The sequence below is a fragment of the Rutidosis leptorrhynchoides genome, chromosome 10 (assembly GCF_046630445.1).
Source record: "Rutidosis leptorrhynchoides isolate AG116_Rl617_1_P2 chromosome 10, CSIRO_AGI_Rlap_v1, whole genome shotgun sequence".
Classification (NCBI taxonomy): domain Eukaryota; kingdom Viridiplantae; phylum Streptophyta; class Magnoliopsida; order Asterales; family Asteraceae; genus Rutidosis; species Rutidosis leptorrhynchoides.
In genome coordinates this window covers 65820254-65835022 of record NC_092342.1, presented here as the reverse complement: position 1 = coordinate 65835022, position 14769 = coordinate 65820254, and the positions used below count along the sequence as shown (strand labels likewise).

General features: G+C 29.4%; 1 protein-coding gene across 1 annotated transcript; it reads right to left on the bottom strand.

The window, feature by feature from the left end:
* Window positions 1-64: 64 nt before the first annotated feature.
* LOC139873125 (probable cinnamyl alcohol dehydrogenase 1) lies at window positions 65-3642 on the bottom strand. The gene is made up of 7 exons (XM_071861054.1): window positions 3577-3642; window positions 2968-3067; window positions 2482-2601; window positions 2169-2399; window positions 1064-1349; window positions 464-614; window positions 65-397 (listed from the first exon to the last, which is right to left on the bottom strand). The coding sequence occupies exons 2-7, from the start codon at window positions 3054-3056 to the stop codon at window positions 201-203; spliced, it is 1074 nt and encodes a 357-aa protein (XP_071717155.1). The 5' UTR covers window positions 3057-3067; window positions 3577-3642; the 3' UTR covers window positions 65-200.
* Between the last annotated feature and the right edge of the window lie 11127 nt (window positions 3643-14769).

Below are 14769 nucleotides of genomic sequence, written 5' to 3'. Positions count from 1 at the left end.
GGTGAATAAGTCATCACACAACTATCACAATAACTAAAAAATTGACATACATAACAGTGTCTCATTAATCAATTTTGCAAAATACACAAGATACTACTTGATTTAAGTGTCTTATTATACATTCTAGGAATAGGAAATGAACTTCATACTGTATTTATGTATTGAAAGTAAGTTTATAAATGATGCTCGGTTTATATCAATTACCGAAGCGAGTTTGCAATGTCAATCACGAACCGGTACTTGACATCTTTCTTGATTACCCTCTCAAGAGCCTCGTTTGCATACTGAATCGGGACAACCTCAATGTTCGGATAGATTTGATGAGTTGCACAGTAGTTCAACATTTCTTGAATTTGTTTCGTTCCACCAGTAACACTCCCTGATATGCTTCTCCTTCCTGTTAATTCGATTTTCATGTTAATACCGATTTGATATCACTTGATGAAAAACATTAAGTTTGTACCTCGAATAAGGTTTGATGGATTAAATTTAACTTCACTTGGAACGCCCACCATGGCTAGTACACCGCCACTTTTCAACAACGATAAGTATACATCAAACGAAATATCCGCTGAAGCAGTGTTAATTACAAAATCAAGTGACTTTTCCATTGCCTGTAATGTAAACAAGTATATTCCCAAAGATCAGATTATTCAATTTAAAGGAAAAATCTTGTCTCAGTTAACGTTTATCATGCGGTTACTATTAATTTCAAGAAAGAAACTAGTGTTTGATCTATAAAGAAAAAAGTTACAAACATGATTGTAAAACTCCCCCGACCCAGGCGACTAGTCGAGATTTTGAAATAGTCTAACTAGTCTTGCAAATTTATTCGGTCAAAGTGATCAAAACTCCAATTTAGTCGGTCAAATTCGAATTTATCAGTTCAAATCGGATTAACCGGGTAAAATCGGTCAAAGTAGGTCAAATACAGTTAAGATCAAAGTTGGTCAATGTCAGACTAGTCCCCGACTAGTGACTAGTCTCTACTAGGCCGATTAGTCCCTACAAGGTCCTAACTGAACCGACTAGCCACTTTTACAAACCTTGGTTACAAATTTACCTTCATCTCCTCATCATTACTCGAAATAATGAAATTATCGGCTCCTAGCAGATTCAATGCTTCATCCTTCTTCGACAAACTAGTGCTGAAAACCGTTACCTTTAACCCAAATGACTTCCCAAACTTCACTGCGAGATGGCCAAGACCACCAAGTCCAATCACCCCTAACGACTTACCCGGTTGATTCATACTATGTAGCATCATCGGTGTCCAAACGGTGATTCCCGCACATAACAACGGAGCTGCAGACGCTAAAGGGTAGCTTTCTGGTATTCTGTAGCAGTATCTGTACAATAAGGTACCATTAGTATCGTGTTCCTTGCGAGACGGTTCAAAAAAATTATATGGTTTCTAAAGTAAGCTTTTAGTAAGCGATTCGTGGCACATTACAATGCATACAAAGTTGCAAAAATCACTCTTCGGGGAGTACTTAGTGAGCAGTGGCGGAACTTGAACCCAATCCAGATGGGGCGGGTGCAAAAACTTATTAAATTTTCATTGGCAGCAGGGGCAAACACTAATAAAAACCTTATTTTTTAGTAAAAAAAAAAAATTTAGTGTAAATTTTTTTTCATTTTAAATCCAGCTGGGGCGGGTGCCTCGCCCTGTCCCTACTATCTTCTGCCCCCAGGGGCGATTCTAAGCCTTGGGGTATGGGGTCCTATGACCCCACTACTTCAAAAAGAATTTATACATTGTATATCTCAAATTTTATAGGATACCACTAAATTTAAGTAAGGGACCCCATATATATTGAAAATATATAGTTTTTTTGGAGGGAAACAACCACTGAAATACCCTTCATATATAAATAGCTTCGAAAAAATTTTTGAGGACCCCATTGGATTTTCATCCTGGAGTCGCCACTGTCTGCCCCTGTTGGTCAAGACTTTTTAGGGAGTATTCAGCAACTCAGGGAGTACTTGGGGATCTTGACCAAGTTTGTCTTTGACTAAGCAGATTTTCGAGTAATCTCGAGTATTGGTCGAGTTTGACCGAGTATTCGCCGAATACTTTCTGAGTTTGAAAAACCGAGTACTCACCGAGTAATTCCGAGTTCATCAACACTGACTCCATATAGACTTAGTGATAACCATTTACTCACCGTTCGTGAACGACAACATACGAAGAATATCCTCCTTTTGTTACGGTGCCGTCTACATCGATACTGTCAAACGTGAATACCGGCCCTTTTGAACATTCGACTTCGAGTCCTTGATCACAATACTCACACTCTTTACAAGAGTTTACATAAGTACCTACTCCCACATGATCACCGGGTTTAAAACGTTGAACATTTGAACCAACCTCTTTAACGATTCCAACAATCTCATGACTGAAAATAATAAACATAACTAAAATGTTTATAAATCAAGTTAACAAGTAAATGTTCAATATGTCCAAATATTAATTCATACCCTGGTATGATTGGATACTTAGTGTTGGAGTGTCCCTGTTTGTTCCTGGTCCATATCACATCAGCATAACAGACTCCACAATGGGTGATTGTTAATGACACATCATCAACTCCAACATCCCTGTTTATATATCTCACAAATGATCAAACTAAAGGTAAGACTATAAGAATGTTCTGGTTGGATTAAAACGATACTGGGCGGGCTTTGATAGGTCGGTTGGAACAGTTTTTTTTAGTTTTTTTTTTTTTTTTTTGACCAAATATATTTTGGATTCTATGAGTATATGTTTAGTTAGTTAATCAGATTGAACTGAATTGTTGTGTAATCAAACCTTATGCTTGTGACATGTAACCCTTTAAATAGCCTGTTACAACATTTTAGGCCGCCATTCTTAATGCAAAATTTGTTGTTAAAAAATCAAAAAGAAAGCATATCTTAAGTAGAGGTTAGCGAATAAATGGTTCAAAGGTTAAATGGGAAGCTAACCTGCGGTTAAATTTGTAGGGAGAAAGGAATCCAGATGGATCCCTTGCTGCCCAGCCGATGCAGTTCTCGTTAGCAACATCAGAAGTCATAGTTATGATGTCTGTATAATAAGTTGATATCGATTTAGTTAGTTACTGGCTATCAGCTACACGTTACCAGTTAACAGCTAAAAACTACCAGCTAGTTTTGACAAACATAGTCTATAAGTGCAGGGACCGGATAATTGGAAGATGGAAATGGGTGTTGGCCCCCTAAAAGTTGGATATTATATTGTTTTAAGATATTCCTATTATATGTAATGAAATCATCGAAGTATTTTAGCGAATATAATTATAACGTAATTTAATAAAATTTATACACAAAAACGTCTAATATTCTTTGTCGTCAATTGATCGCAAAATGAGCAAAAATATATCAAGGCATTACATATATGCTTTAAGAGTAAGTTAATACTGGTATTATATATATAATCTTCATGGCTGGTGACTCACAACTCAACTTGTGACTCGAACTCGTAGAATCGTACTCATGACTAGTAGACTAATAAAAGTTGTTTGATTAGTTACCTTATAATCTTAAAAGTTTAGTAAAAAGGATGATGCATCATACCCGATCAATTTCAATAAAAAGATGATCCAAGTGAATTCAGTGATCTTCAATAAACAAACAAGGCGTTTAGCCGCTTTAGATGTAAGTATTTATAAATGTATAGAGTAATTTATAATTTATAGATGTAAGCAACCGTCATTGCTGATGTCATGACTCAAAATACGTCACTCAGCTCATCACGCACATTAACCACAATATGCTTTAAAAGTTAGTTAATATTATATACGACTAATTTAGTAGAGTAAGGAGTAATAATTAATGAATGTAGAGGAATTGATGTCTTCGTGGCATGCAGGATTGGCATGATTATTATTTTTGCATTAATAAGTTAATAAGCATTGACTTAATTTTTCATAAATAAATTAAATAATGTAACGGTTGACGAAAAATGAATAAGAATAACATATGTGTATTAGTCATTTCACTAAAGAAGTATATCCAGTAAGCTACAAGATACTTTAACCTATCAAAGTTTACAGAGTACTAATACAAACTCTATATCTATCTATATTCTATTCTATATATCATCATAACATTTTATTATATAACTATAGTTCTAAATTGTTGACTTGACATCATTAGAGTTAATTTAGACGTGTGTATATTATAGGTTAATTTCGATAAAAAGAAACCCACACGTCTATATTTCTGTAAACACACATCGATCGGTATTTTACTAAATATATTAACATTTTTAATTTAGTTAATTACAAAAAAAGATGGTTACCTAAAACTTGGGATTATTAAGGTTACACAAAATCAAATTGAAATCTATACCAGAATCGACGAACCACTGATTTAAGCTTTTTTCATCATCGATTTGCAGGTGCTTTACCTAATATAGTTATCAGTTCTTATTATTAATGTTTTCGAGCACTTATTGTGATTTATTGTAATGAATTTCATTCGGTTAGTTTTGATGACAAAACTTATTTCTAGTGTTTCTGTTTTTCTTTTTCAATGTTATGATTTTAGTGGGTATGTTGTTTGTGTATTTGTTTGTTATTCTTAAATAATTAAGTTAGTTTTATAAGATGAAATTTAGTAGGGTCCAAACTGTTTTTCAAGTGCCGAACTTGGTTCCAGAAGGTCGTCTTTCATTTGAGGATAACACCTTGATCGAAAGAATGGTGACAGATGATGAAATCCGGGTAGCGGTATGGGACTGTGGGAGTGATAAGGCTCCCGGTCCCGATGGGTTCACTTTTTTGTTTGTTAAGCGTTACAGTGAGGAGATAAAAACCGACCTCGTTTCTTCCATTAAACAAGCATTCGTCGATAGAAAAATGCCTAAAGGGTCGACGCCAGCTTTTATCACTCTTTTACCGAAGGTGTCTAGTCCGACGTCCATACAAGATTTCAGGCCAATTTCATTGAATGGTATCCAATATAAAATCATTACAAAATTTTTAACCAACCGGCTAGCCACGGTGATCGATAAGGTTATTAGCAAAGAGCAATCGGCGTTCATAGCGGGGCGTCAAATCTTGGATGGACCTATGATTCTCAGCGAGGTAATGAGTTGGTACAAAAAATCGAAGGCAAAAGTTATTGATTTTAAAGGTGAATTTCGAAAAGGCATATGACTCGGTTAGTTGGGATTTTTTGGATTATATGTTAGATTTATTGGGTTTTGTTGCTTTATGGAGGTCGTGGATTGCTATGGTATTAAAGTCGGCTCGTACGTCTATTCTAGTAAATGGAAGCCCTACCGTAGAATTTAATTTACAACGCGGATTGAGACAAGGCGACCCGATAAGTCCGTTTTTATTTCTAATCGTTATGGAAGGTTTGCATTTATGTTTGCAGGAGAAGGTGACATCGGGTGCTATTAGAGGTACCCGAATAAGTGCGAATAATATTAACGCATCTCATTTGTTTTATGCGGATGACGCGGTTGTGTTGTGACGACCCGGAGATTTCCGACCAAATTTAAACTTAATCTTTGTTTGATTTCAACACGATAAGCAAAGTCTATTTAATTGAATCTCAAAATTTTTGAACTGTTTAATGAAATCATTTGACCTTTGACTATTCCTGACGATTCACGAACAATTGTGTGTAAATAAATAAGTAAATAAGTATATATATGTAAATATAAATATAAGTGTAATTATTAAGTTAAATTAATATAATACCATTTAATTATTCGAATTAAATATGTAGAGTAATATACAAAATAATTAAGATGTTATTAAAATAAATAAATATAAATATATATTTGAATTCTCTACACAATTAAAATAATATATAGGTTGTAATATATATATATATATATATATATATATATATATATATATATATATATATATATATATATATATATATATATATATATATATATTAAATATTCAAATATGTTATTTTATAGTATAAGTATTACATAAGTAATGAAATGTAAAGTAAATATATTATTTGAAATTACAAGTTAGAAATATAAATAATATGTCAATATTATTATTATCACTTTCATTATCATTACTAAGATTAACATTAATATTCGTATAAATAATCTTATTAATTTTAATATGATATATACATATATACATATATATACATATATATATATATACATATATATATATATATATATATATATATATATATATATATATATATAATTTGAAATGTATAAGTTTTTATATTATTATTATTATTATTATTATTATTATTAATATTATTATTATCAATAATAATATTAATATTAGTATAACTAGTTTTATTAGAATCATTAATAATAGTATTATTATCATTAATATTATTAAACTTATTATTGATATCATTATTATTACTTTTATTAATATTGTTATTAGTAGTATTATTATTAATATTTGTACTAGTGATATTATTATCATTATCATTATTAAAATAATTATTATTATTTGTATTTAATTAATTTGATATTAATATTATTATTATTATTATCATTGTCATTAATACCACTATTATTATTATTAGTTATTTTTATTATAATTATTAACAACATTATTATTATTAATAGGTTTATATTTATTATAAATAATAATAATAGATACATATATAAATACAATTATATAAATACAACTAAATAGATAGATATATAAACACACACACACACACACACATATATATATATATATATATATATATAAAATTTGAAATGTATAAGTTTTTATATTATTATTATTATTAATATTATTATTATCAATAATAATATTAATATTAGTATAACTAGTTTTATTAGAATCATTAATAATAGTATTATTATCATTAATATTATTAAACTTATTATTGATATCATTATTATTACTTTTATTAATATTGTTATTAGTAGTATTATTATTAATATTTGTACTAGTGATATTATTATCATTATCATTATTAAAATAATAATTATTATTATTATTATTATTATTTGTATTTAATTAATTTGATATTAATATTATTATTATTATTATCATTGTCATTAATACCACTATTATTATTATTAGTTATTATTATTATAATTATTAACAACATTATTATTATTAATAGGTTTATATTTATTATAAATAATAATAATAGATACATATATAAATACAATTATATAAATACAACTAAATAGATAGATATATAAAGCAAAAGAGAATAGAAATGACTAGTCTTATAATATAGTTGAACCAAAATACCTATTTTTTTGAGTGATCATCTGATAACTTTTTGTTCTCATTCATTCAAAATCATACAGAGATATAAAAATCCAGTTATATATATATATATATATATATATATATATATATATATATATATATATATATATATATATATATATATATACATCTAAATACATATACATATATAAATTACAGATATATAAATATAAATACAGATATAGATAAATAGATTTATAAAATACGATTATATGCATTTTAAATATAAAAAATATGTATTCAGTTTCATGTCTTGATCAAACTGTTTTAGATTGCTAATCCTGTCTCTAATGATTGTACTGAACGAATCTCAATTTATAACAGATACAAAATCTGTTGAGTGTCACGATCACTTTACCAAAAATTTTTTATATTTTTTTCTTTTCTGTCCGTGATATGATGTCGATCCTAATAGGCTTCCATATATATCAATTGATCTGATGGTGCTAACACATTCAACCTTTCATTATCAGTCACCCATCACAATTAATACAGTCTCATTTTCGCGAATTTAAAACAGATTAATAAGAACACAGCTTATAATGCTCTGTTCTTCACATTCTCATCAAAACCTCGAATTTGAAATTAAATTCAAAAAGTATTAATGCAGCTCTGTTAGTAATCCCTTATGAAAACTAACTGCAAAAGATCAAATCCCAATTTTATCTATTGAGTAAGAATTTTTGAGTCAAAGTTCATATTCTAAAAAGTCAATCGAAGTGTTCATCATAAAATTAGGGTTCGTTTTTGATGTTTTAATTTAAATTGAAAGTCCAGAAAGCTTCTAATGATGTTTTAAAACCTTTTTCATGAAGGAATGTTGGTCTATAACGGCTTCTAAATTCGAGTTTGATTTTAAGTCAAAAATGTTCATCAGCGTAATATATTTGGATTTTATTTTCTGTTTTAATTGATTTAAACGATCTATAATGGTTCTATATAAGTTGTAAATCCTAAAAACTAATTGGTAAATCATCTTATTGTTGGTCTCGACCTCTGGTCAATTGAACTCGAAATTGGAGAAGAAAAGGGAAGCAAATAGGAGCTAGATAAATAAAAGTTGAATCTAGTATAATTGAGAAAAACCGAATTGGTGCCATGGTCGAGGGTGTTGGTTAGTGAGCGAGGGGTCTCAGGTTCAAGCCCGGGCAATGGCATTTTTTTTAAACAAGGCTTATAAGGTAGTTCTTTTATTATTATTATTATTATTATTATTATTATTATTATTATTATTATTATTATTATTATTATTATTATTATTATTATTATTATTATTATTATTGTCATTGTGATTGTTATTATTATTAATGATTGTTGTTGATTAGGTTAATATAAATAATAGGATTAAAATTATTATCATTTTTGTTATTACTAATTAATATCACTAAGTACTATTAGCATTATTATTATTATTATTAATATTGGTACAAGTATTATTATTATTATTATTATTATTATTATTATTATTATTATTATTATTATTATTATTATTATTATTATTATTATTATTATTATTATTATTATTATTATTAATGTTATTATTAATTATTGTTATTAGTACTAAATATTATAGTTATTATTATTATTACTAATATGTATTAATTATCAATAATCATTATTATAACTAAGAATATTGTTATTACTACTATTATTATCATTATTATTATGTTAACAGAAATACTATGATTAATAATATTATCATTTTATGTCATTAAGTATTATGAGAATCATTAATAGTATTATAATGAAAATAATAAAAGTTACTATCATTTTTATTAATATTAGTATTAGTATCATTTTAGAATTATTATTTTTATAAAAGTATTACTTTTAAAGATTTCCATAAGTAATAAGGTTGTTACAATTAGTATTGCTAAGTACTAAGTATTAATATCAAAAAGTATAATTTTCATTATCATTATTATTAAATTACTTAATTTATTAAAAACTACTAATATTATCATTATTAAAAGAATTATCATTAAAACTATCATTATTAATAAAATCATTAATATTATTATCATTATTATTAACACTAGTATTATCATTATCATTATTTTAATCACTACTAATATTGTTTTAATATTAATATAATTACTATTTTAACAAACTAATGAAATACATACATATAAAATATTTGATACATATAACATAACAAAAGTATATTTTTATATATCAATAATGAGATATACAAATTAATAATATAAAATTTTATCACTAATAATATATATATATATATATATATATATATATATATATATATATATATATATATATATATATATATATATATATATATATATATATATATATATATATATATATATGTTCGATTACAAGGATATGTATTAATATATACACAAATGATATAGGTTCTTGAATCCAAGGCCAACCCTGCATTGTTCAGTTTCGTCATATGTATTTTTACTACAAAATACAGTATTGTGTGTTTCATTTGCTCTCTTTTTAAAAGCTTTTGCAATATATATTTTTGGGACTGAGAATACATGCGTTGCTTTTATAAATGCTTTACGAAATAGACACAAGTGATCGAAACTACATTCTATGGTTGGATTATCAAATCGAATATGCTCCTTTTTAGCTTGGTAGCCTAAGAATTAGTGTTTATGATAATTGCCACTAATTGACACGAATCCTAAAGATAGATCTATCGGGCCCAACGAGCCCCATCCGAGTTACGGATGCTTTAGTACTTCGATTTATCATGTCCGATGTGAGTCCCGAAATGATGGGGATATTCTATATGCATCTTGTTAAGGCCGGTTACCAGGTGTTCACCATATGAATGAATTTTAATTCGCTAGTTATGCGTGACAATATATGAAATCTTGTGGTCTATTAAAATGATGAAAATGAATGATTATGATAAACTAATGAACTCACCAACCTTTTGGTTGATACTTGAAAGCATGTTTATTCTCAGGTATGAAAGAAATCTTCCGCTGTGTATTTGCTCATATTAGAAATATTACTTGGAGTCATTCATGACATATTTCAAAAGACGTTGCATTCGAGTCGATGAGTTCTTCAAGATTATTATTAAGTCAATTATAGTTGGATATATTATGAATTGGTATGCATGCCGTCAACTTTCGATGAAATGAAAGTTTATCTTTTAAAAACGAATGCAATGTTTGTAAAATGTATCATATAGAGGTCAAGAACCTCGCGATGTAACCAAATGTAATGTATTCGTCCAGATGGATTAGGACGGGTCTTTTCAGTTGGTATCAGAGCGGTGGTCTTAGCGAACCAGGTCTTGCATTAGTGTGTCTAACTGATAGTTGTTTAGATGCATTAGTGAGTCTGGACTTCGACCGTGTCTGCATGTCAAAAGTTTTGCTTATCATTTTGTGTCGAAAATTATCTGTTTATCATTCTTAGGGAATCACTTGCTTATCATTCTTAGTCTAGACACATCTTACTGCATTGATTGCATGAATAGTGTATAGACACATTCATATCTTAGCGTATCTGCTAATCCATATCTTAGCGTATCTGTTACTGTAGACTTTATCTGACACGTTTCCTTAATTCCCTCCGTAATTTACGGGATCTTCTATACTATAGACAGGTATTCTATGTAATTAGAATACCATTTGATAGCCGAAAATTATTTCATATTGAAAAATTCTTTATTCAATCGTACAAAATGGAACTCGTCACTAGTTCAAATTCTTCGGAATCCGACAGCTATTCCGACATGGATGTTCACCTAAGCTCCGAAAGCACCATCACCGAAATAAATCAACCAATTAGACATCACCAATTCTGGATGAATTGGGGATGGGTTCGTAGTCGACTTAATCAATGGAGACGCGAAGAAGGCGATCCCTTCCACCAACCGAATTCACCTCTTGACAATGAACCTGAAGCGCTTACCGGCGAACCTGTTCAAGACACCATTTTCTCTCTCATTTCCAGAGTATCTCGTCACGATCATATACTATCTCAGATTCTAAACCTCATTCATCCGCTCGTTCGAACCGACAATCATCTCGGTGTAATAGAAGAAGTCAACGAGCTTCGCGCCCGAGTTGTAGCCTTGGAAAATATGGTGCAAAACGTACCAGCTTCAACAACATCACCGACACCAACAGTATCACCAACAACCCAAGCTTCAACATCACATGCCTCAACATCTCATTTTGTACCTCGAGTATAATCATCGTTCAACATGACGTTCTACATCTTCGTTTTGATTATGTAATCTCTAATGTTTTAGAGATTATGTATTCTAGATCTAACAGTAAACCAGATGAGTTTAATATCATGTTAACTCATTAAATCCAAAATTATATCTGAAGAAAATATATATGTATATATGTTTCATAAAGATTGTAAATAAAAAAAAATTCTTTCGTACAAACTGTTAATGGTGAAAATATTTTAACGGGTAGGTAATACCCGAGGAATATTTAGATTTCACATTAATAAAGTTACACTATACATTCTCCGAAGCTGATTCAACAGTCATTTACTATCCCGCTTACAATCACCGATATACATATCCGTTCACCGCAGAATAACCATTTTCATTCAATTTTATATTTGGATTTTGATTTATCAGAATCCAACAAGTGGCATAATGAAGAAAAACATTTGACAAAATAAAATTTGTTAGAAACAGACAAATTAACTATGAGAAATTCTATTAAGAATCCACGCTAACAAAATCCTAGCTAACTGTTCCTAGCTAACTGTTAATTCCTTATTACATTTATTTATTCGCAATTTTAATTCTCGCAATTTTATTTATCGTCATTTAATTTCTGTTATTTATTTTACGCACTTTAACTATCGGGACACGTATACAAGGTTTTGACATATCATATTGACGCATCTATATATATTATTTGGAATAACCATAGACACTCTATATGCGATAATGATCGAGTTAGCTATATAGGGTTGAGGTTGATTCTATAATAATATATATACTTTGAGTTGTGATCGTATCTGAGACATGTATATAACGGGTCACGACACGTTTTAATTAATTCGAATATTATATATTAAACTATATATGAATTGTTGAACTACAAATTGTGGACTGCTAACTGTGGACTGTCAACATTGGACAATTAAAATGAATTAAAATATTGATTATAACATATGAAACTAAACAATTCTTCAAGTTTGCCACTTGATTTCATTTTAAACCTCAATTGTATCTTGACAATTACAATCTGCATTTAAACCTTTCATGATTCTTGAAAACACCTCAATCGAAAGGATGAACCAACCGCACTTCATCTACGAGAAGAAAGATTATGCATATAGTTATGCACCTGAAAACACTCGGAACCTGAGTAAACGTTTAACACGTATCTGTACTAGCTCCTTCGGCGTTGTTATTACCGAAAATAACTTTACAATCCCTTTCCAAAGTAGTCAATTTTGTCACAGCTTCAGCAAACCAATTTCAATTTTTCATTTGAATAAACCTTATTATAAAGATTACCCCTTCATCATCGTTACTGGAGAACCACTTATATTACACCACATTAGAAATAAACTTACCAACAACTTCGCTGATCTTTGATTTTCAGAAAAATCGTTATATTCATTGGAACCCTATCATATACTCATCCGCACCTTGTAACAAGAATTGTCATACCAATTATTAAGAATCAGCAATCAGTATTTTAAAATCTCGTAGCATGTCTACATCAACAGTTATATATACATATAACGTCTACCTCCAAGACTTACATACTTTGAATGTGAAGTTTCTGAAAAACACCCCAATCTACCACTTAATTCTTCGAATTTTTGGAAAAGCTGAATGAAGCAGCAGAAACTGTAGACAACCTTAACAGTAAAAAAGTTTGATGATAAAGAATAGTGTGTTGGCAAAGCACATAAAAAGAGAAGGTTTGGAACTGAAAAACGGATTGAGCAAACTATGAAGGAGGCTGTGGACAAAGTACAAAGACGAAATCTACCTACAAAGAATCCAAATGATTCAGTATCTGCTGAAGTCATTAACGAATACCTTGCTCCTGACTCTAAACCCTTGCGGACAATATTCTTCATAATCCTCTGATCTTAGATATTCTAAGATATCATCATATCTTTCATTATAAATATCTTCGATGTTTCTGAAGATAATTTCATAACTATTCTTATCCGAAATCATTTATCTTTTCGCGTTATTATTGTTACATCAGAAAGGAAACTGTTTTCGTTCTAAATTCTGGAAAAAAAAATTCGAATCAAAATATGAATGTTTTTTGAAGTAGTGTTGGGAACTGAAGCATGGGTTAGTATAATATAATGACACTTGATCAACGTGATTATATTACAGTAATTCATGCTGAGTTTCTAAATGGAACGTGATGATTCACATATCATAACGTCATCATGTGCTATGTTACACGACTCTTGTATTCTATTTAACCCCAAAAATATCAAGAAAATATTTCTTGATGATTCGGCCTTTTCCGAGGTATTCTGGTAATTTGACAAATCAAGATCGTACCATTACAATTTTCTTCTTAGAACATTAACTATGTTCATTCCGAATTTCATACCTACAAATTCTGGACCATTATTCGCTTGACTTAGAGCCGAGAAGAAAATAAAAAGGCAAAGAGCTCCGAAATATAAGGGAGAATATAAAGCCCGATAACAACATATAAATTACAAACCGTGTATATCAATGTTTATCGCAACATAAAGACACAGGAGAATTAAAAACACTATAACCCCAAGGGCGAAGTAAAAGTAAACAGATTCCTTCGGTGGAAGTTAGAAAAGGAGAATGATTGTTGCGATAGTCAAGATAAGGACAAGGTTCAGAACTGGATTAAGCATTTTCGAAATCTTTTGAATTTGGGAATTGAGTATAGAAGTGGTGAAAACTAATGAAACGGAAAAGGTAAATTTATAATGGAAAAATCAGACCTAGTAATTAGGACAGATCATCGCATTTAATTAAAGAGATCCTAATTTCCTTAAATCTCGAAGAATCAGATCTTATAGATTTCCAAGATTTTCTTTTAAATCCCTTGAATTCCGGAATTCAACCCTGGCTACGTCAAAAGCTAAGACGAATCTCTATTTCTTCATTTCACTCTTTTGTGATAAATTCACTCGTACTCTTCGAGTAACCAAATTATTGTATCTATATTACTCATTGGTGATAAACTCTATTTATCAACTCACAATCATCATGAAAACATATTTATTGTCAGCCATGACGATCCCAATCAAATTTCGGGACGAAATTTCTTTAACGGGCAGGTACTGTGACGACCCGGAGATTTCCGACCAAATTTAAACTTAATCTTTGTATGATTTCAACACGATAAGCAAAGTCTATTTAATTGAATCTCAAAATTTTTGAACTGTTTAATGAAATCATTTGACCTTTGACTATTCCTGACGATTCACGAACAATTGTGTGTAAATAAATAAGTAAATAGGTATATATATGTAAATATAAATATAAGTGTAATTATTAATTTAAATTAATATAATACCATTTAATTATTCGAAT

What these genes read in the sequence shown, in the direction of transcription:
- LOC139873125 (XM_071861054.1), bottom strand. Translation starts at nt 3,056, where the DNA reads ATGACTTCTGATGTTGCTAACGAGAACTGCATCGGCTGGGCAGCAAGG. An exon ending in TATGTTGTCGTTCACGAACG is followed by an intron (nt 1,350 to 2,168) that starts GTGAGTAAATGG and finishes CTTATTGTACAG; the next exon opens with ATACTGCTACAGAATACCAG. An exon ending in GTAATGATGAGGAGATGAAG is followed by an intron (nt 615 to 1,063) that starts GTAAATTTGTAA and finishes TTTACATTACAG; the next exon opens with GCAATGGAAAAGTCACTTGA.